The 20,520-nt window shown below is 33.7% G+C and overlaps 1 protein-coding gene across 2 annotated transcripts; it reads right to left on the minus strand.

Annotated features, from left to right (window-relative positions):
- Nucleotides 1-1,978: 1,978 nt before the first annotated feature.
- On the minus strand, nucleotides 1,979-19,093 carry LOC130973309 (putative disease resistance protein RGA1). Of its 2 annotated transcripts, none has more exons than XM_057897778.1 (3): nucleotides 18,744-19,093; nucleotides 2,346-5,810; nucleotides 1,979-2,252 (listed from the first exon to the last, which is right to left on the minus strand). In XM_057897778.1, the coding sequence occupies exon 2, from the start codon at nucleotides 5,748-5,750 to the stop codon at nucleotides 2,388-2,390; it is 3,363 nt and encodes a 1,120-aa protein (XP_057753761.1). In that variant the 5' UTR covers nucleotides 5,751-5,810; nucleotides 18,744-19,093; the 3' UTR covers nucleotides 1,979-2,252; nucleotides 2,346-2,387. The 2 variants fall into 2 exon arrangements, with proteins under 2 accessions (XP_057753761.1, XP_057753760.1); XM_057897777.1 differs by lacking the exon at nucleotides 18,744-19,093 and adding an exon at nucleotides 6,198-6,378.
- Between the last annotated feature and the right edge of the window lie 1,427 nt (nucleotides 19,094-20,520).

Raw genomic sequence — 20,520 nt, forward strand, 5'->3', positions numbered from 1 at the left:
TTTGCTTAATATAAAATCACTAAATTTTAAGTAGGAAAAGATCTAATTTTCTAATATGCAAAATAATCTCATTAAAATTCGATATCAAAAACCATTTTTGAGACATATATCTAATATTTGGTTATTTTTGTTATGCTTTTAAATATTTTGGCGATTTATTGATTGTTTGTATCTTTTAAAATTATTTTTGTCAATAATATAAATTTTCAGAAATTATTTTAATAATTTATTAATTTTATTTATTTATTGTGTTTAGATTCCAACACTTAGACTTGATTTGGTAAAGTTTTTTGAAAATATACTAAATATTTCGTTTTGTGTTTGGTAAATTAAAAAGTTCATGTGTTTATATTAGCCGTTTTTTAAAATTAGAGGCTTTTAAAAGTATCTAAAGAAAAATTTTTTAAAGTTGACTTATACTTATCAAAATTCAGAAGTTTAATATAATTTTATACATTAATTAATATCCAAATTTAATTTTTAGATTAATGTCTATTATAATATTTTTAAATTTTTAAATTTATTTTATCAAATACATTTGTTGTTATTTATATTTATTAAAAATTAATTTTAATTTAATATACTAAATATAAATACTAAAATTATTTTTTAAAAATTAACTTTTATAAACTATTTTTAAAAAGTAAAATTTTACTAAACTAAGTCTTAATATGTCTTAACAGTTAACATGTCTAATTTAAGTTGTTACAACATTAAACCAGAACAAAATCATTTTTTTTAATATTGTAAGACCACAAGAAAACAAAAAAGTTACGGTACCAAAACAAAAAAATCACATATTTCGCGAAAATTAAAAACTTATTTAAACCTTTTTCTATCAATTACTGTGTATTTAAAATATTTTTCACGACAATAGACTTAAATCTAACTTGTTTATAATCTTTATCAAATCATTTGCCAATGCTCTGTACCTAATTAAATTGATATTTTATAATTTTTGTATTATTAAGAGAATAAAGTAAATTTAGAAACGATCCGCAGCATATGTGAATGTGTTTAAGAGAATTAAGAAAATTAACTTATTCGTGTTCCATGAGATCATACGATTGTAAGCCTGAATAAGAAAACTGAAACAAAAACCTGCAAGGAAGTATATTCTCTCAATTCTCAAATCTATTTTTGTATTAAATGCTAATTGGTTTCTCATCAGTATAAATAATTTACAAATAACATTGCATGCCAAATTGCTGAAGCTTTATTTCATTGACAACTTATTTACGGCTAAACTTACAATAAGCTGGAATCTTTTCTGAAGGAACAAATTACTTAGAGAAGACCAAATCAATTGAATAAGAGACAGAAAACACAATAAATTATTAAAAAAAAAAACCCCCTTAATTGAAAGCGTTCAACCTATAGAGATTTGACTAAATTTTATACAAACGGGTTTTGATTATAAACTTTTTAAATTATACAAATTTAAGAGAAAATTGGACGTTTTGACTTATTTACTGAGCATTGGGGATAAAGTTTTAAATTATACAAACTTATGAACCAGGCACCAACTTTAGAGAGTTTCAAAGCCAAAGCGAAACTCACTCTCAATTAGTAAACTATATATCTAAGATTATGTTTGAGAGGGGATGCATAGAGTGATAAGATAGTTAGTTAAGCAATTCTCAAATATTTAAGAGAAGTTAGTTAAGTTTGTTATAAGCTACCATCTCTCTTATGTTCTCCATTATTTTTATATATGACTTCAACAGGTGTAGGTTCAGAATTATCAATCAATAAGACAAAGTATATATCAATTGGACTGTGTCAATTTTTGTTAGCATGTGGAGAGGATCCACAAAGGACTAATGAAGAGAGTAATGTCGCATCTTTCAACATTCAAAAATCAGAGCAGCGAAATATTAAAAATGTGTTTCTAAAGTTTCTCTTTTATTCGCTGGTGTTTGATAAAAAAGGAGAACAATTATTGTTATACCAGCCCCTGAAATTCGAGAGAACACAAGAGAGGTGTTATCTTCCAACCAACATTGACACAGCTATGATTTATACACAGCTTGGTTCTTGATTATAAAAACAAAGTTTCATCCAACATATATCAAGCAAAAACGAAAAGCTTAATAGGAAATAACTTTCAGCAAATTGAAAAAGAAGTATAAATTATAGTCACTTTCAGTTTTTATAAATTTTAATCAACTCACATTGGAAAATCCAAGAGTAACATGCATTGATCTTCATCTGTAATGCCAAGTCTCCATCTTGTTCTTTGTTCAAATAACCTGAAAATCACAATGAAAAAAAATAGTAATACTAAAAGATTTGCCTAGTGAAAGCAATAGCTTGAAGAGTGAATGAGTTGATGGCTTGCTTACATATGGGGGCCGAGATGAACCAGTTTGGCTTCGGTAATATCATTACTCATAAGCTTGAGAGGTAGCAGTGACAGAGATATGCTTGATATGCTTAATTTGTGGCCAATCATTGCCGGTTTCCTCTTGACATCTTGGCAGCAACAGCGGGCAGTTGTCAACCCATAACCACCTTAGAGAACTGAGCTTGCTCATACTTTGGGGAAGCATAGCTAACTTGTGGCACTTGCTGATCGAAAGCTGTTCGAGAGATGTCAGGTGGCCTATGACCTCAGTCAAAGTTGTTACCTCAGGACAATTGTTGATGGATAGAGAATTTAGAGACGTAAGATGTTTAATTCCTTCAGGAAGAGATTTTAGCTCCATTATTTCCTCCATTGCCAGGTATTTGAGGCTTTGCAGGCCCTCCCATTCCTCATCAGGTAAATCAAGTCTTCTACAGTTTGTGATAACCATATTTTTAAGTGAGCTGAGTTGTTTGAAGCATCTCATTAGAGAAGTTTTCTCACTTCTTTTCCTTGAAGTGAGAGACTTTTGGTCACTAATATAAAGACGTTCAAGAGAAATGGTGTTTTTCAGCCAATCCTCCGGAAGGAGAGATTGTTCCTCCACATTTATCATTGATAAATATTTCAGCTTGGAGAGGGGTGGGGAAGAATTTGAAACCAGGTCTGAATCTGGTAGCAGACTGCTATTGCTAGCACTTGTATGATTGATGGTTTCCAGCAATGGTTTCACGCTGGAGCCTTCTAGCACCAACCTGTTATCGAGATTCGGATACAGTGGCATACATCCTAATTCTGGACAGTATCTGATAATCATTTCTGATATGGAACCGAACATAGCAATGCTGCAAGTTCTACCTTTCCACCAGCTACTGAGCTTTGGGCAATCTGATATTGAAAGTTCTTTTAGGAGTTCCAGTCCTAGCTCACTGCAATCACCTACTCGGTCTGTTATGTACTGCAGAGAATCCAATCTCTGAAGTTTGAGAATTCTTAGTTTAGGAAATCGATCTAACGGAGGAAGAGATTCACATGTGGAGCAGTTGTACAAATTGAACTCAACAAGATTTTCAAGGGACCAGAGCCAATCTGAAAACTGTTTACCTCTATATCCAACAATGTGTAGCTCTTGTAGATGTGCATGTGGCTTAAGATGTCCTAGGCATATTTGGTCATGGTTCTTATTATTGTCATCCTCCTCCTCCTCCTCGTCTTCATGATTCCATTTCAGAATAAGGTGCTTAAGATACTGTTTATCTTTCAAATAGGCATGTCCATCCTCCCCTTCCTTAAATTTCAATCGCTCCAAATGTGAAATTTCCAACTTCCCTCTCAAGTTGTTCAGACTAATGAGATCCCCAAAATCTTGAATGCTCTTGTAATTTTGGCTGCTGCTGGCCACGAATTGTGACAATGTTTGAAGATTTGTCAGTTTTTTCATCTTAGAAGGCATGTGTGTCAGATGCATACATTCCTCTATCTCCAGGTGCCTAAGACTCCTCAAACGATTCAAATCATGGGGCAACTCTCTGAGCCTGTGACAACGAGACAATACTAACGTCTGCAAATGCTTCAACTTACAAATGGAATTGGGAAGCTTCTTCATGTTGTTGCGTGATAGGTTAAGGTATCTTAAACTCTTCAACTCCCCAATTGAAATGGGTAACATCTTCATACCCAGCTCTGATAGTTTCAACACACGCAAGCTCTTGAACGCACAAAGAGACCAACTTAACTTCACCTCGTCTAGAATCCGCAATGACCATGTATCGAGGAGGGACATGTTGAAGGAGACTGCACGCAGGTTTGTGTTGTTAGAAAGGAGTGATTTGAGTCTGCTATTTGAAACATCAAAGTCATCAGTCAGCTCCACTCGTCGGATTGTTTCCTTGACAGTCTTGTCATTATTGTACATGTGGATATGGAAGTTCTCCTTGCCAGCCACATATTTTGACAGTTCTCTCATTAGATCATAACGCACAGAGCACCAGTTAGTGTCCCTGAAGATTGACCTTCGGGAAAACTCTCGTATACAGTCGAGACCCAAATCTTCTGGTTGTGGGTATTGAGGAGAAGAACAACAATACATATTCACAGGTCCAAGATATCCCTCCGCCATCCAATGCTTAATTAACATCTCGGCATCAACAACGTTATATGGCGTAGAGAATATAAATGACAAATAAGAAAAACATTGCTTTAGATGCCAAGAGGGGAGCTCGTTGTAATACATCAACTGCATCTCCTGCATGAATTCCTCCACTAAATACTCTGTCTCTGATTCTTTAACCTCACGAGACCTGAGAATTCTTGCCATTTTTATTATTGCTAACGGGACACCACAGCATTTTTTTACCATCTTCATTTGAGTGTCTCTGATATTCGATTCATTTGGACCTCCTCCTACAACTTGCTCAAATAGAGCCCATGAATCTTCCTCGCTCAGCTTTCTTAGGTTTTTACGAAATTTTGGGCTAATGATATCGACTACAAGATAACTCCGTGTAGTTACAAGGATTGCACCTCCAGATGAACCATGTGCCTCCACCAGTTTCTGCTGCAACTTGACCCATTCCTCACGGTTCTCATTCTGCAAGTCATCCAGCACAAGAAGGAATCTGTTCTCTTCGCTCACGGCTTCTCCAAGATCAAGATTTTCCTCCATGACAATAGAGTCATTCTCCTTCTCTTCCAGTTTCATCTTCTTCTTCATTACGAATTCATGAATCCCCCCATTCACACGGTTCAAAACAGACTCGGCATAGAACTCATCGTCACGGATGCCTTCAATCCAAATCACCGAACCGAACTTACGTCTAACACTATCATCACTACAAATATGTTCAGCAAGTTTCGTCTTCCCTATCCCTTGAATCCCTACAAGGGCAAAGACTGGAAAGTTGCCATTATCCACTCTTGTCGGTTCCAAGATCCTCTTTATCCATCCTTCCTTATCTTCTTTTCTCCCGACAAACTCTATTTCTCCACCCTGCACATCCGAGTCCGTTAGCTTTTTGCTGCTCTTCACAGGAAGCTTGGTTGAGTCGGTTGCAATGCGTTGTAGTCGATTCTCAATTTGCTCGAGTTTAAGAAGTAGGCCAGGAGGTGTAGGCTTGTAAAGAGAGAAGAATGTTGCCATGGTGCTCTGTTTTGGAGGCACACTGGCATCAGCTGGAGGAAGATTTAGATCGTCCAACAAGTCCCACAAATCGATGACGGCATCCGTGACATCTGTAATCCATCGAGGTGTTGCAGCATCACTGTTCTCTGGCTCCTCCTTGATGCATAACAGATGAAGTTTGATATTCTCAGCGATGGTGGTGCTCTTTTTGCCAAAAATATTGAGAGAGTTCAACCTCTCTATGATTTTAGCGATGGTATCGCCAACAATGCTCGCAACCATTTTCCCCGCAAAGTCTTCTCTCGCAACAGCAGAAGGAGAGAAAATTACTGGAAGCTTAACCTGTGAAGAAAGCAAAATCAATTTTGATAATTAAGCAACTTAGTTTGGATTAAAAAGAATAAGTAACTTTAAAAAAAAGGTTAATTTCATTGTGATGAATCCAAAATCATTTTAGATTGAACTTTGAAAAGCTTGTGATATGATCAGTATGGTGATCCTTAGTAAAAATTTCTAAAGTAACTATTCAAATCAGTTTTGGAGAATTTTAAAATGGGACGTTTTAGCTTCCAAAAAAAATTAATACACAAATTAGTCTCATGATTTCTCTCCAGCAGCTAAAACAATCCCGAGACTCATTTATCTGTTTTATGCCAACGAAAAAAGACTCTCAAGCGTGTCCAGCAACATGTCCAGGTGTCATAGAAGGATAAATTAGTTCCCAGCCACCTCATGAAAACGGCGCCGCTTAGGGCTTGGCACCAAACATAATAGTGTCCTCTCCAATTCCCACACCGCCTGCTCCTCCCTCTTCCACGCGCTCACCCACTCCAAAGCCCCCAACTTCGTTTCCGTCCTCATAGTTGCCTTCTGCGAATTGGGTCATGTCCAAGAAGCTCTTTCGGTGTATAGAAACGTCTCTTCTTTGCCTCTCTTGAAGGCTTGCAATGCGCTTCTTCACGCCCTCGTCAACACCCATAGATTTGATTCACTGTGGGAGGTCTATGGGGACATGGTGTCGCGTGGATTCTCCCATACCATTGTGAGCTACGGCATTTTGATGCAGTGCTGCTGCAGCCAAGCTGATTCTGTTGGTGCACGCAAGCTATTTGATGAAATGCTCCACCGCAAAATTGAACCAACTGTTGTGGTTTACACTATTATGATCCGTGTTCTTTGCAATGAGGGTCGAATGGGAGATGCCGAGGGCGTTTTCCGTTTGATGAGGGAATCCGGAGTGACGCCTAATTTGTACACTTATAAGACTCTCATGGATGGTTATGGCAAGGTAGCTAATGTGATCTGGGCTTTCGAGTTGTATGCTGAAATGCTCTGGTACGAATTGCACCCTAATGTTGTCACATTTACTACTATGATAGATATTCTGTGCAAAGTGGTGGGGGATCTGAAAACGGCAAGGAATTGCTTTGTGTATATGGCAAAATTCGGGGTTGCACCCGTCTCTGTAAAAGTTTGAAGAATGTGTGGGGTTTGGTTTCTATTCAAGTAGAGAGGGGTTGAGGGCTTGAGGCAGAGGAGAAGAAGCACAACCTTGTGTCTCCCACTAAAACTCAACGTTTGGTGCCGAGCTCTAAATGGCGCCGTTTTCATGAGGTGGTTAGGGATTGATTTGTTCTTCTATAACATCTGTAAATGTTGCTGGACAGGAGAGTAACCATGCTGGACAGGAGAGTAACCATGCTGCTTCATCTTTTTCCGGTGGCATAAAACGGAAAAATGAGTCTGGAGATTGTTTTGGCCGCCGAAAAAAAAAATTTATGGAACTGATTTGTGTATTAATTTTTTTTAGAGGTTAAAGCGTGACTAAAAAATTTTGATATGGTAGTAGAATGAGTATTATATTTTAATATGGTGATTTTTTGTGTTTTTTAAAATTATGGGAGTACACAAATCGGTGTCCGATTTGTATTAAAAAATTTTAAAAAATTGGAGTGGACCGATTTGTGTATTCCAAATTTTTTTAATTTTTTCAACACAAATCGGACGGTCCGAGTACAGAAATCGGACGGTCCGATTTGTGTACCTAAAAATCGGACGGTCCGATTTGTGTACCTAAAAATCGGACGGTCCGTGTACCTCTTAAAAATCGGACGGTCCGATTTGTACTCCGTACATTAAATCATCTCACATTTTAGAAAAATACCACATTAGATCACATTTTAAAAAAATACCATTATTAATCCAATATTAAAAATAAAAAAATGCTAAAGCGTCTAATTTTAAAATTTTTGAAATTGATTTGGATAATTACTCACATTTCTAACTTATTTTATAACTCATACAAGTTTGTAACTTATAACACACCATGATAAGTTATTAAAGTGATTAATATGACAAGTTAATATAATTTAAAAAGAGATATTTTTTATTTGTCAATAAATTATAATTTAAGTGGTATAATTTTTTTATATCCATCTAAAAAAATTATGAATTTGAGTCTCTTTATTTTTTATATAAAAAAAGTGACATTTTCTCCTGCGTATAACCATAAAATTAGTATAAATAAGTTTAACTTGGTTAATTTAATTTGATATTAAGATGATGGAAGTATTGTTTCCATATTTATTTCATGTACAAAGTTATTAGTCATATTTTTTATTAGAAAAGAATTGATTTGGTATTTTGTTTAAGTATTTATACTATTAAAAATGTTTGGTAACCAAAGAAAATTAGTTAAAAATAGTTATAATTTGTCTTATTTAGTATTTATTAATTGTTGCGATAATTAATAAATACTAAATAATGTAAATTTTGGTTGTAGGTCAAAGACTAATCCGTTGCGATACTGAACTCCATTTAAGGGTTTGTCGCTGGCCAATGGGTTGCTGCATACATAAGGCGGGATTCGAATCCCCGACACTTGCTTAAGCGGACTAATAGAGGTGTGTTGGACACGTGGCAACATTCTGTCTAACACATGGGGTGTGTTGGACACGTGGCAACATATTGACCAACACGTGAGGGGCATGTTGCATTACGTAGGAGACGTGTTGAATGATTTCCACAATATTATAATACACTTCAAATATCAATATTCAACCAAAATACCATCTCTCTTTCCATATTAAAAATAATTTCTGCTTTATTTTGTGTCAATTCTATTTTACGCTTTTGTTCGCACGTTCTATTTTCTAAGTCAACCTATAATGTCAGACACAAACATCAATCATCTTGCGTTGGATATGCATTATGCATTATCAAATATATTTATGCAATATATAATTTAAAAAATAATATATTTAAAGTTTTAATTATTAAAATATATTATTTTTTAAATAAATATAATTAATCATTTAATATATATTTTAATAATTAAAATTTTAAATATATTATTTTTCAAATTACATATTGTATAAATATATATAGTTAATCGTATTATAATATATAATTATCTGTTATTTTTAACTGGGAACAAATTTAAATTTTAAGTCTTATGTTATCTTAAGGGCGGTTATACTTTATATTAATTTTTTTAACATAAAAATTCCGGTAATAATTCTTTACATACTAATGAGTCAAATAATAATTTTTAATGAATTTTTAGAAATCGTTTATTGTTACGTTTTAAATTCATAAGTTTATAAAAATGTAGATTTTCTAGAATTTGAACTAAAACACAAAAATTGGATATTTATTCTTATTCGTTTTGATTTTTTTGATATTTCATTTGAATCTAAATGGGAGGCATTTTTTTATTGACATTTATGTTTTAAAGTCAATTAACTTAAAATTAGTTAATGTCAATAATCTGTATTAGTACTAAATCGAATTAAACTGATTTGATTTACTATATATGGGTTGTTCAGTAGTAAATCAAATTAGGTCAATTCGATTTTCTACAAAAAAGACTAATTCAAATTAGGTCAATTCAATTTATATAAATATGTGCATGAGACTTTGATGTAACGATTTTTATTTTGGGACATTCATGAAATATTGGAGATGGTGTGGTTTAACTATGTGTTTTACCCAAAATTTTCTAAATGAGAGAACTAAATTCGGTTTCATGATTCCAACAAACTTACTATTAATGTAAGAGGAATGCTAGGGGCCAACAATTTTGGTGTTTTGTAACCATCAATTGGTCATCAATAGTATTTTTAATGGTGCGAGATTACATCTAATGGTGGGAGACCACTCACTTTTGTTTTGATGGTTAAGTGCTAGCCACAAAACACAAAAGTTGCTGGCCCCTAGACTTTTCCTTAATGTAATTCAACATAGAAAAAACTATCATTTCTACTTACGAATGTTTAGAATGTTGACAAAATCATCCACAAAATAATAAATCTAAACTTATATCCATAAAAGATGTGTTCGATGTGACAAAATTATCCAACCCTCAAATTTTTGTTGATATTTTTAAAGAATTAACTAAAATTTTCAAATTATCTCTCCCTTCTATCTTCAACCTCTAGCACCATAACCCTTCATCACTATCGTTGCCTTAGTCACCCGTAACATCACCGCATCGCCACCACTACTACTAGCACTGCTATCACCACCAAAGAAAAAAAAGGCATTCTTAACCAAATCCTAGACGGTGGCAAGAGGGAAGGAAACCATAACAACAATATTGATGGCATCGCAATTGGTAGTTGAAAAGTGAAGGAATCCAAGAAAAGCGGTTCCAAAAGGGTTAAGATCGAATTGGATTCCAAAAATCGGTAAAGGTTGCAGTAGCAGTGGCATTGACACCGAAGGAGAGGAGGAAGAGAAATACAATGGCAGCGATGAGGACGAGTGTTGGAAATTTGCCCCCTAAGAATGATTAAAGCCCTAGAAATTCAATGGAAAATTTTAGGATTTGGTGGTTATGCACCTGTGTTTGAAGTTCACGAAGTTGATGATAATCTTTTAATATTGACACTTAAGGATCTTGTTTAACTTAGTTATATTGTATTGTTTTAACATGGTATTAGTTATATCGTTGTCATTATCCAAAACAAACTTCATGAGAACCTTCTTCTTCATTGGTAAAGGGTGTTTTTTTTTTGTGGTGCTAGTAGTGATGACAGTATTGATGGTAGTGGTCTAGTGAAGTGATATTAGGGTGTTGCAAGTGATTAAAGATAAAAAAAGAGGGATAATTTGAAAATTTTGGTTAATTTTTTAAAAAAATCAACAAAAATTTTGAGGTAGTTTGTTTTGTTTGTCGCATAAAATTCTTCTTTTATAGGTATAAGTTTAGTTTTGTTCTTTTGTGGATGATTTTTTCCGTGTTATTTTTCTTAAACATAAATTTTAGAGTCAGTTTCTTTTAGACAACACTTGCTTTATCTTGCATACGGAAATATTTCACTGGTAAAACACTATTAAATCTTAGCTAGCATTTAACAAAAATATTTTTTATGTACTAGAATACAAAATATTATAGATATGTTGTTTAACTTATTTTTAATATATATTTTATATTTTGATTGATATAAAAATTGATTTTTTATATATACAGTGCGTGATTAATTAAAATAATGATATTTTTTAATTTGTAAATAAGTTATTATATTTTAAAACGTTAGTATTAAGACACCAAAAAAAAACGTTAGTTTTAAATTTTCATATATTATAGAAGTGTATAAAAGGTTTCTCCTGTTATAAAAATATTAAAATAAATAAAATACTTTTAAACATATATCAGTGGAGAATAATTTAAAGAGCAATGTTATATGATCAGTAAATATTATTAATTTTTTGTCAGTATTTGGCTAACAATAATTTATATTTATATTTACAGAAATTTTGCACAATAAGTGCATAGTCTGCATCTATATTTATGAGAATTTGTACATTTGAATTAATAAAATTTATTTGTTAAAGATAATTTAGTGTTTGTGGTGGTTAAATGATGACAAAAAACACAAAAAATTGGTGGCCCAAAACATTTCTCTAATTTTTTTTCAAGATAAAATTCATTTCATTAAATAAAAATGAGTGGTGCAAAAAAGGACAGCATAATAAGAGAAAGGTTGGAACGATCCAACTTTAGTCATAATACATAATTCAATAGAAGAGAAAAAATCAAAAGGTAAAGTGAATAAAAGTGAAGATCTCCAGGAAGAAAGGTCAAGGACGGTGTCAGTCTTCTCCCATCAGCATCAACCAATTGAAGAGGATGGCGTCTCTTGTTCTCGAATAGCTTCTCGTTTCGGGTAATCCAAATCTGCCATAATACATTTGCTGCGAATTATTTCTTCTTCGTTGCATTGCTCACAAATTTCAGATTTTTGTCAAGCTCACTCCACCAAATCCATGGTTCTTCAATTGAAGCTAGAACAGGTAGATTAGTGATTCTCCAGGCCTCAACAGTGTCGGTGCACATCCAAAGACAATGCGCAACCGTTTCAGGGAACCTGTTGCATCGCTGACATAATAGACTCACTGATGGAAGTCTTTCACTTAGCCTTTGTTGAACAAGTAGGCCTTTGTGCATAATTTTCCAAAGAAAATTTTTTATCTTGAGTTGGCATTTGATGCTCCAAATATCAGACCATAATTGCTTATTTTGACATTATTCTGGCAGAAACTCTATTTGGGGGGGGGGGTTGGAAGAATTGGAATGCTAGCTGGTATCCAGACGCTACTGAATAGCATCCATTTTTCTCCTTTAGCCAGGTAACCTCATCATCACCTTGTTGGATTTCAGTGTTTATGATTGCCTCTGCAATATCTGGTCTGAATAGTTCTTGTATTAGTATCTGGTTCCATGATCTGGTTGGTAAAATTAGGTCTGAAACCCATGTAGGATTGTACTCTGAATTAGTCTCTGTAGTAGGAGTAATAGCCAGATAATCACGAACCCATGAATCTTCTCTTATTCTGATATCTGAACCGGTGCCTACCCTCCATAGGATACCTTTTTCCATAACTTTTCTACCCTCTACTACGCTCCTCCATCCCCAAGAAGGGTTGATTCCAACTTCTGCTCGGAGAAAATTTGAGTCTTTGAAATATTTACTACGGTACACCCTAGAGATTAGAGAGTTTGTTCTTGTAAGTAGTCTCCATCCTTGTTTGGCTAGCATTGCAAGGTTGAAAGCTTTAATATCTTTGAAATTGAGACCCCCTTGGCTCTTGGACCTACAAGTAATTCTCCACCCAATCCATTGCATCCTCCTTTTTGATCCTTTTTGGCCCCATCAAAACTGCAATATGGCTCTTTGTACGTCTTCTATTAGTGTCTCTGGGAGTTTAAAGCAATTGAGAGTGTAAATAGACACTGCTGTAGCCACCGCCTTAATAAGGACCTCCCTTCCACTCGATGATAGTAGAGTTCGTTTCCAATGTTGCAGTTTCTGTAGCACTTTATCCTTGATGTAATTAAAGGTAGATTTTTTTTACCTCTGCACTATAGCCGGCAAGCCTAAGTATCTATTCTGGTTACCCACGTGTGGAATGTGTAGTAATTCAGACAACATATCTCAGATTTGGGTGAGCATGTTCCTGCTAAAAAAGATTGAAGATTTGTCCAAGTTAACTGTTTGTCCACTAATCTCTTCATAGTTACTTAAGACCCTGAGTAAACTCTAGTAGTCCTTGACCGTAGCCTTACTGAACAAAATTGAATCATCTGCAAAAAATAAGTGGCTGACTTTAGGACATCTGCAATTTAGTCTCAACCCAGAAAACTCTAGGCTCTATTCTCCTCTGTGGAGCAGATAGGATAGACCCTCTGCACAGAATAAAAAGAGATAGGGGAAAGAGGATCGCCTTGTCGCAATCCTCTACATGGTCTAAAATAACCATGAGGTGCATCATCCACAGTAACAGAGTAGAAAACCGTAGTCACCAGTCCTTAATCCAATCCACCCACTTTTTACAAAAACCCAGTTTCTCCATCATGGTCCAGACAAAATTCCATTCAACCCGGTCATACTCCTTACTTATATCAAGTTTCAGAGCAAATTCATGATCTCCATATCTTTTATTCTTCAGAGAGCATAAATTCATGGGCTATCAAAACATTGTCACTAATGAGTCTTCCTTTTATAAAAGCACTTTGTGAGTCACTAATAACCTTGTGCATAACTGGTTGCAATCTGTGAACAATTATCTTTGAAATAATTTTATAAACTACAGTGCTAAGACTTATAGGTCTAATCTGTTTCAAAGACTTAGTATCATGCACCTTAGGGATTAGACAGATATTTGTATGATTGAAAACTTTTAGTACTCTACCTCCACCGAAAAAACTCTTGACAGCACAGAGCACATGTCCTTTGATAGTCTCCCAAAAGTATTGAAAGAATTTAGCCGTGAAACCATCTTCACCCGGAGTTGAGAAAGGGTTAATTGAAAACACAGCTGATTTGACTTCTTTTTCTGAAATAGGCCTCACCAGAGTTCGGTTTATTGCTGCTGTTATTTTCCTAGGCATTCCTTGTAACTCTTCAGTAGGATCTTTAGGAAAGCTGGTTGATAAAAGTTTTTCAAAATACCGTTGAGCGATTTCAACAATGCCCACCGCATCCGATGCTGTCCCCCCATCTTCATCTCTAAGCTCTTTAATTTTGTTCCTTTTGTTCCTAGCCTGAAACTTGGAGTGGAAGAACTTCGTATTTTTATCCCCCCATTTCAGCCATTGTATTCAAAATTTTTCTCTCTAGTATCTTTTCTCTTGTTCACAAGCTTCCTCAAGTTCAGCTTCTAAAATACGAATTGTTGCTCCATTTGCAAACTGTCCTTTGTTTGCTTCGTCTGATATCTTCTCCTTAAGGCTCATGATTTTTGAATTTGAATTGGAATTAAAGGTTCTTTGCCACTCCACTAGCTTGTGCCTGCAAGACTTTAACTTTTCAGCCAACTTAAACATTGCTGACCCCACTACCTCGTGCCTCCAAGCTTGCTTGATTATATTGCCAACCTCCTCTTGCTCACACCATCGCTCTTGAAATCGAAATCTTCTTTTAGATCTCCTTTCCTCCTTGTGTGAGCATAATAGCAATGCCTTATGGTCCGAGTCTAAGTCATCTAGATGTTTGACAAAGGTATCAGAAAATTCAGACTTCCATGCCACTGAAACAAGAGCTCTGTCCAGCCTTTCCTGTATAAAATTCCCTCCAAACTGCCTATTATTCCAAGTAAAATTTTCTCCTTTAAACCCTATGTCAACCAGTTCTCCCGCATTAATGAAATCATTGAACTTTTGAATGGAGCCAGCTGATTTAGCTCTACCACCCTCCTTTTCATGGTGTGCTCTGATAGCATTGAAATCCCCAATTAATAACACTTGGTCTCCCCCATGCGCTATAATTTGCAGTAACTTAGTGTATTGCTCATCTCTTCCGGCCTCATCAGTGTATAAGTAAATACCAATAACTTCCCATTTCCTACCCTCCTGTTGGCTTTCCATGATAAAGTGAATGAAAAACGTATCATGGTTCAAAATCTGTACATTAACTCCCTCCTTCCATGTCACGACCAAACCTCCCACCATTCCAGTAGGGTTCACTGCAAAGCAAGACTGAAAACCTATCCTCCGCAGTACTCCTTCCACAGTCGAGATATTATTTTTTGTTTCAGATAAAAATAAATACTTCAAGGGAATGGAATTTATTAATCCCTTTGATGTTGTGAACTGTCAAGGGTTTTTCCAAACCTCGACAATTCCACATCACCATCTTCATACCTCCTTAGGCGCCAATTGTTGGGTAGCACCCACTCCCTGTTTTGATTCAGCCATTTCCTCTGAGCACTATTTCTTATAGCTTGCTATATCGCTGCTCCCTTCTGTTCTCCTTTTACTCCCTGAGATTGCACTATACGAATTTTTCCTTCTAGCTATCTGTTTCAGTTTCAATTTCTTCGAATTTTCCTTCTCTCCCTTCGCCTCCATCACCCCAATGGAGAAAGTTAGCTCCTCCATTTTGTTCTGATTTGCAATTTTTCTTTTTTTCTTCTCCCCCACTCCTTATAGCCTCTACTCCTTTAATTATTTCAGTCTCTCTTCCTTCTTTTTCCTTATTGGTCAGGATCCTGCAAGAGCTTTGAGCCTCATTCTCCTCTTTTCTTTTTTGTGAACTTCTATCTTTGACAGAGAGGTTTGCGAATTCCAACATTAAATTAATAGGTACTGGCTTCTGTTCTCTGCCTTTTTCAGATCTGTTGTTATCGCTGTTTAGATTCCGATTTTGTTTCATCTTCCACTCTTCTTCCAATTTGGTCTACTTTGAGCCATCCTCCCCATTTCTCCTCTATTTCCTTTCCAGTCGCCACATCCTCCAAGTGCTGTTGACAATTTCTGATTTCATGTCCAATACTCCCACAATAATAACAAAAGTTACCAATGCGCTCGTATTTGAGTTGGAATTCAGTAACTATGTTATTGCTGCCAGAGATTTTCAGCACTATTCGCAATGGCTTTGTAATATCGAGCTTGACCTTAATTTTTAGCAGGCTTCCTTCCTTACTCCGTATAGAGAAAATGCCAACATCTAACACCTCGCCTAAGGTCTCTCCTATCCTTTTTCCCAGACCTTTTATTTTGCACTGCTCTGGGAGGCCCCAAATCTGAATCCAGATGGGTACAGAGGTAAATTCTGCATCACATATCAGAAAATTCTCCCTCCATTGCTTCAGATTAAGAATATAATTCTTGAAAAGCCACGGAGCTCCCTTTTCTATTTGTAGAACGTCAATCTCTTTTTCAAAAAAGAATTAATAAAGGTTACCTCCATACTCTAGAACTTTGAAACCTTTTGGTTGGGACCAAATGGCATAGAGGGCTGCCTCCAATGTGCCTCTACTGAATTGTCTATCAGCGAGGAGTCTTCCAATCAAACTTTTAGAGTATTTTTCTATCCCTTCTTGGATATCTTCATCAGCGTACGAAATCACCTTATTCTCCTTTGCATCACTCATACCTTCTTGTGTATTTAGAGGGGCAGCATTGGCTGCCATGATAAAACCTAAAGCACTTGACGTAAATTGACTAGCAATTTTTAGTATTATTCTGAAATCCTAGCAGAACACTGAAACCCTAGCAGCAGTAGGGCACAATATTTTTAGTATTAACATTTCTCTAATTTGAAAAAGAAAATTAATAAGATCAGTATTGTTATTTATGTTTTTTTTTAATTAAGTTCCCACAAAAATATACTTAGGAATATTGTATTTTTTTAATACTTTTCTAACAGCAAGGACTAAGGAATAACAAGCTTTTATGCAAGATTTGATTTCTTTTAAGAATTAGACCGGACTGGTCGATCTAACTGAAAAACTGGTAAACCAGGCACTTGGTCGGTTCAATTGAGTAATCTGACCACACAAGATAAACAACCAGAAAGAACCAATTTGAACGTTTAATTTTGATGAAAATTGGTGAACCAACGATTTTGTGTAATTCGGCCAGTTCGAAACTCTCTTTTTTTCCCTTATCAAAACGACATCATTTTGGTCGTTCAAAAAAAAAGCCCTTATCCTAATGTCCGAAATGGCTACCCCTCCTTCTCGGGCTCGAAGGCTCTCGTTCTTACCTCATCACATCATAGTCTCTCAGTCTCTCGCAATCTCACTCCAAAACTGACGATTGCCGGCCGTCTCCTCTGCTTCATACTACGGCACGTCTTCGACTACGTCGCGTTTGTGGCTCCTCTACGCCGTTGCGTCTTTGGCTCGCAAACAACCTACCTCGTCACATCTCCTTGCTCCACGTCTCTCGTCGTCATCATCGCGTCTTCTCCGTCGCTACTGCCTCTCCCTTGCCAAAGTCTGTTTTGCCGTATTTGGACAGATTGGTTTTCTCACTTTTATGCGTTCGTGAAGTGAAATTCATCATCTCTGTTTTTTTAGTTATTCAGTTGGATTTTAATTTAATTAAGTGGGTGAGTAACTGCTTAATGATATTGAATTGTTGATTATAAATGTTTATGTTATATTGTTAATTATAATTTGTTGATGAGCACTGAAAATATTATTGCATAACATCAGGAGTTATTCCAAGTAACATTGGAAACACATAACAAACTACAATAAAGCTATTTGTTTATAAGTGCAAGAAAAAGTGTTAGCAAACAAGTTCATTTTTTTTGTCTTTAATATGTGTCTCGACAAAAATAATAGTGAGTCAAAAATCAAACACAAGATAAAAAGTTTTTTGATGGATAAAAAATTAGTCAAATTTTATCCCAGAATAAAGACATGATGTATGATTTTGTATCTATCTCCTACTCCAAATTAATTTTTGTGCTTCCCAGTGTTTTTCTTATTTCTATCTTGAGAGATAGTTATTAAATGTGGCATATGCAACGTTTCATTGAATTATTCAATAACATTACCAAAAAATGAACATTGAAATGAACTTAGACAGAGAGTACAAATGATCACAACATTAGAAAATAATGGCATAAAAAGAAAGCTAGACTTTAATGTTACCATCTTTCAAAAACAATTAGAGTATAGAAGGCAGAGCACAAAATAAAATACTATTGTGTCAAATTAAGAGTGAACCAATACCCGATCAGTTTGATCATCGATAAGTTCTTACAACTATGGGTTCTTATACTTTTTTTTTTCGATTGAGTTTCTATGTCATATAAAATTTTATAATTAAGTTCACACTATGATAAAAACGTTAAAATTAACAGAATATTTTATTAAACAAAACGAATATATCTAACACTTAAATGAATATTTTGTATAATTTAACCAAATATTCTGTTAATTCTAACATTTTTATTATAGATAAGGACTTAATTGTAAAATTTAACACAATATAAAAATCTAATTAAAAAAATATAAGAAATTTGATAAAATTATAACAATCTAAGTGGTAATTAAACTTTGTAAGAAATATCAGGCTCAGTTGCAAACTATTAACCTATATATTTCCGTTACAATTATAAGGATATCCATATTAAGAAACTTTTAAACAATAACTGGTGTAAAAAGGTGTTAAGATGGTAACTACTTCACAATTAAATAGATATTCCAATATTTTTTAAATAACATGAGATGATTAAAACATAACTTAAGTGATCTGCAATAAAAATTATTACACAAACACAACATTATTTTCCAAAAAAGAAGCTAAAAATTAATTAACTACAAAATTTGAATTTTAACGATGAATCCGAACACAGACACTGATTACTACATAGCAGAGGAGTAGGGTATCAAGCATCCAATACATTAATGGCAGAAAGGAAGAAATCAAGAAACATGGAAGCACCTGGCGAAAGCATGTTCAATGCCTTATTTTGGATATAAAGATTGTAACAGAAGCGTGAAGGCAAAAAGAAATAAAAGCAGGTCACTTACAAGAAGGGGAAGCACCGGTCACAGCGATGGCAATTGATGGACACGGAGGTGCGGCAAAAGCACGGCAGCGCAGCCGAAAAACAGTGATAGGTCGCACAGCTACGTAGATTATGAACGCAGTATAGAGATGGATTAGCGGCACGCACAATGAGATTTGCCGGCGTCAAACGGCAGCTCGGCGGCGAGCTCCGAAACAGAGAGTAGCAGCGGCACAGAGAAGCCCAAGATAGCGGTTAACGAGCAAGAAGAAGAAAGAGGTGGGCTTTGAGTCTTTGAGAATACAGGTGTATTTTGGGGATATTAATTCTCTGTTCAGGATTTTTTGGAATTACATCTTGAGAGTAAAAATTAAAAAACCATGTGGATGATTGCCAATTGAATTCCTGTTAGATTTTTTAGTGGACACATAAATTCTTATACCTAATCTCATTACATTTTTATATAGTATAATTTCATATTTTACAAAATTAAATAATTAATTGAAAGAAAATTATCACGAAAAAAAAGTTTTTTCATACTAATAAAATAAAAAATTTAATTAATCGGTTGATTTCTATAATTTTATTAAATTTATAATTAAGTTTTTATATTTTTTAATTAGATTTTTATATTATTTTTTAATTTTATAATTAAATTTTTGTCGATATAAAAAATGTTAGAATTAATAGATAGAATATTGTTTCTTAAATTAAAGATACTTATAATTAAAAATCTAATTAGATCTTTGATTACATATATTTTTAAGGTGAATATTCTGTTAATTTTAATATTTTTTATATAGAAAGAACCTAATTATAAAATTAAAAATAGTGTATGAATCTAATTAAAAAAATTATAAAAATTTAATTATAAATTTAATAAAACTATAAAAATTATTAAAATAATTAAAATAAAATAAAATAAAATAAATAACATATCATGTCAAATATTTATGTTTTTTCTTTATTTACCCATATTTTTGTCAAATATTTTTTTATATAAACTAGTGGTATATTTTGTATACAATTTTGCTATGCATATATCTAATAATTTTAACTTTGATATTAATGTTTTGTTAACAACTAATAAGTATTTTATTTTTTATTAAATAAAAATAATTTAAATATATAATTAAATGATAATAAATTAATAATTATACTTTATGCAGTATAAATACTTCACTGAGTTATTGTGTCAGCATGTCATATAACATGCATATCTTTGATATATATCCACTATCCAACTATGACTTAGTAAAAATAAAAAATATTTTTTTAAACACGTTTGTACATATTTCAATACCATTATATGTTAATATGTCTATCTTTATTCTTAAAATGTATTTTTGAAATGAGTTTGAAAATAATAAATATTTTTATTTATGAAAATAATATTATTTTAAATATTTTGTATAATTAAAAAATAAAAAATACTAAATTTATCTTTTAATATTAAAAAATTATCAAAATATCATTATAATTTATCTGAAAAATATTTTATATTTTATGTATATGTCGTGTTTCTATATTTTAGGTTAAATTTTTTTTTAATTTTCATGTGTTTGTATATCTCGTATTGTATTATATCAAGTATTTGTGTCAATATCCGTATATCATGGATTATATTTTATACATATATTAAAAGTGTTTGGTATATACTTAGTAGTGTTATTCTACATAAAAATAAATAGCACGCAAAGAGAAAGTTTTAGCAAAAATTTATTGACTTCCTAAAGAAACACCCTTAAGTTTAGCATTATATTTGTGGGTAATTGACTAGCCGTGCAATAATGTTTACA

Source organism: Arachis stenosperma, chromosome 4 (assembly GCF_014773155.1).
Source record: "Arachis stenosperma cultivar V10309 chromosome 4, arast.V10309.gnm1.PFL2, whole genome shotgun sequence".
Classification (NCBI taxonomy): domain Eukaryota; kingdom Viridiplantae; phylum Streptophyta; class Magnoliopsida; order Fabales; family Fabaceae; genus Arachis; species Arachis stenosperma.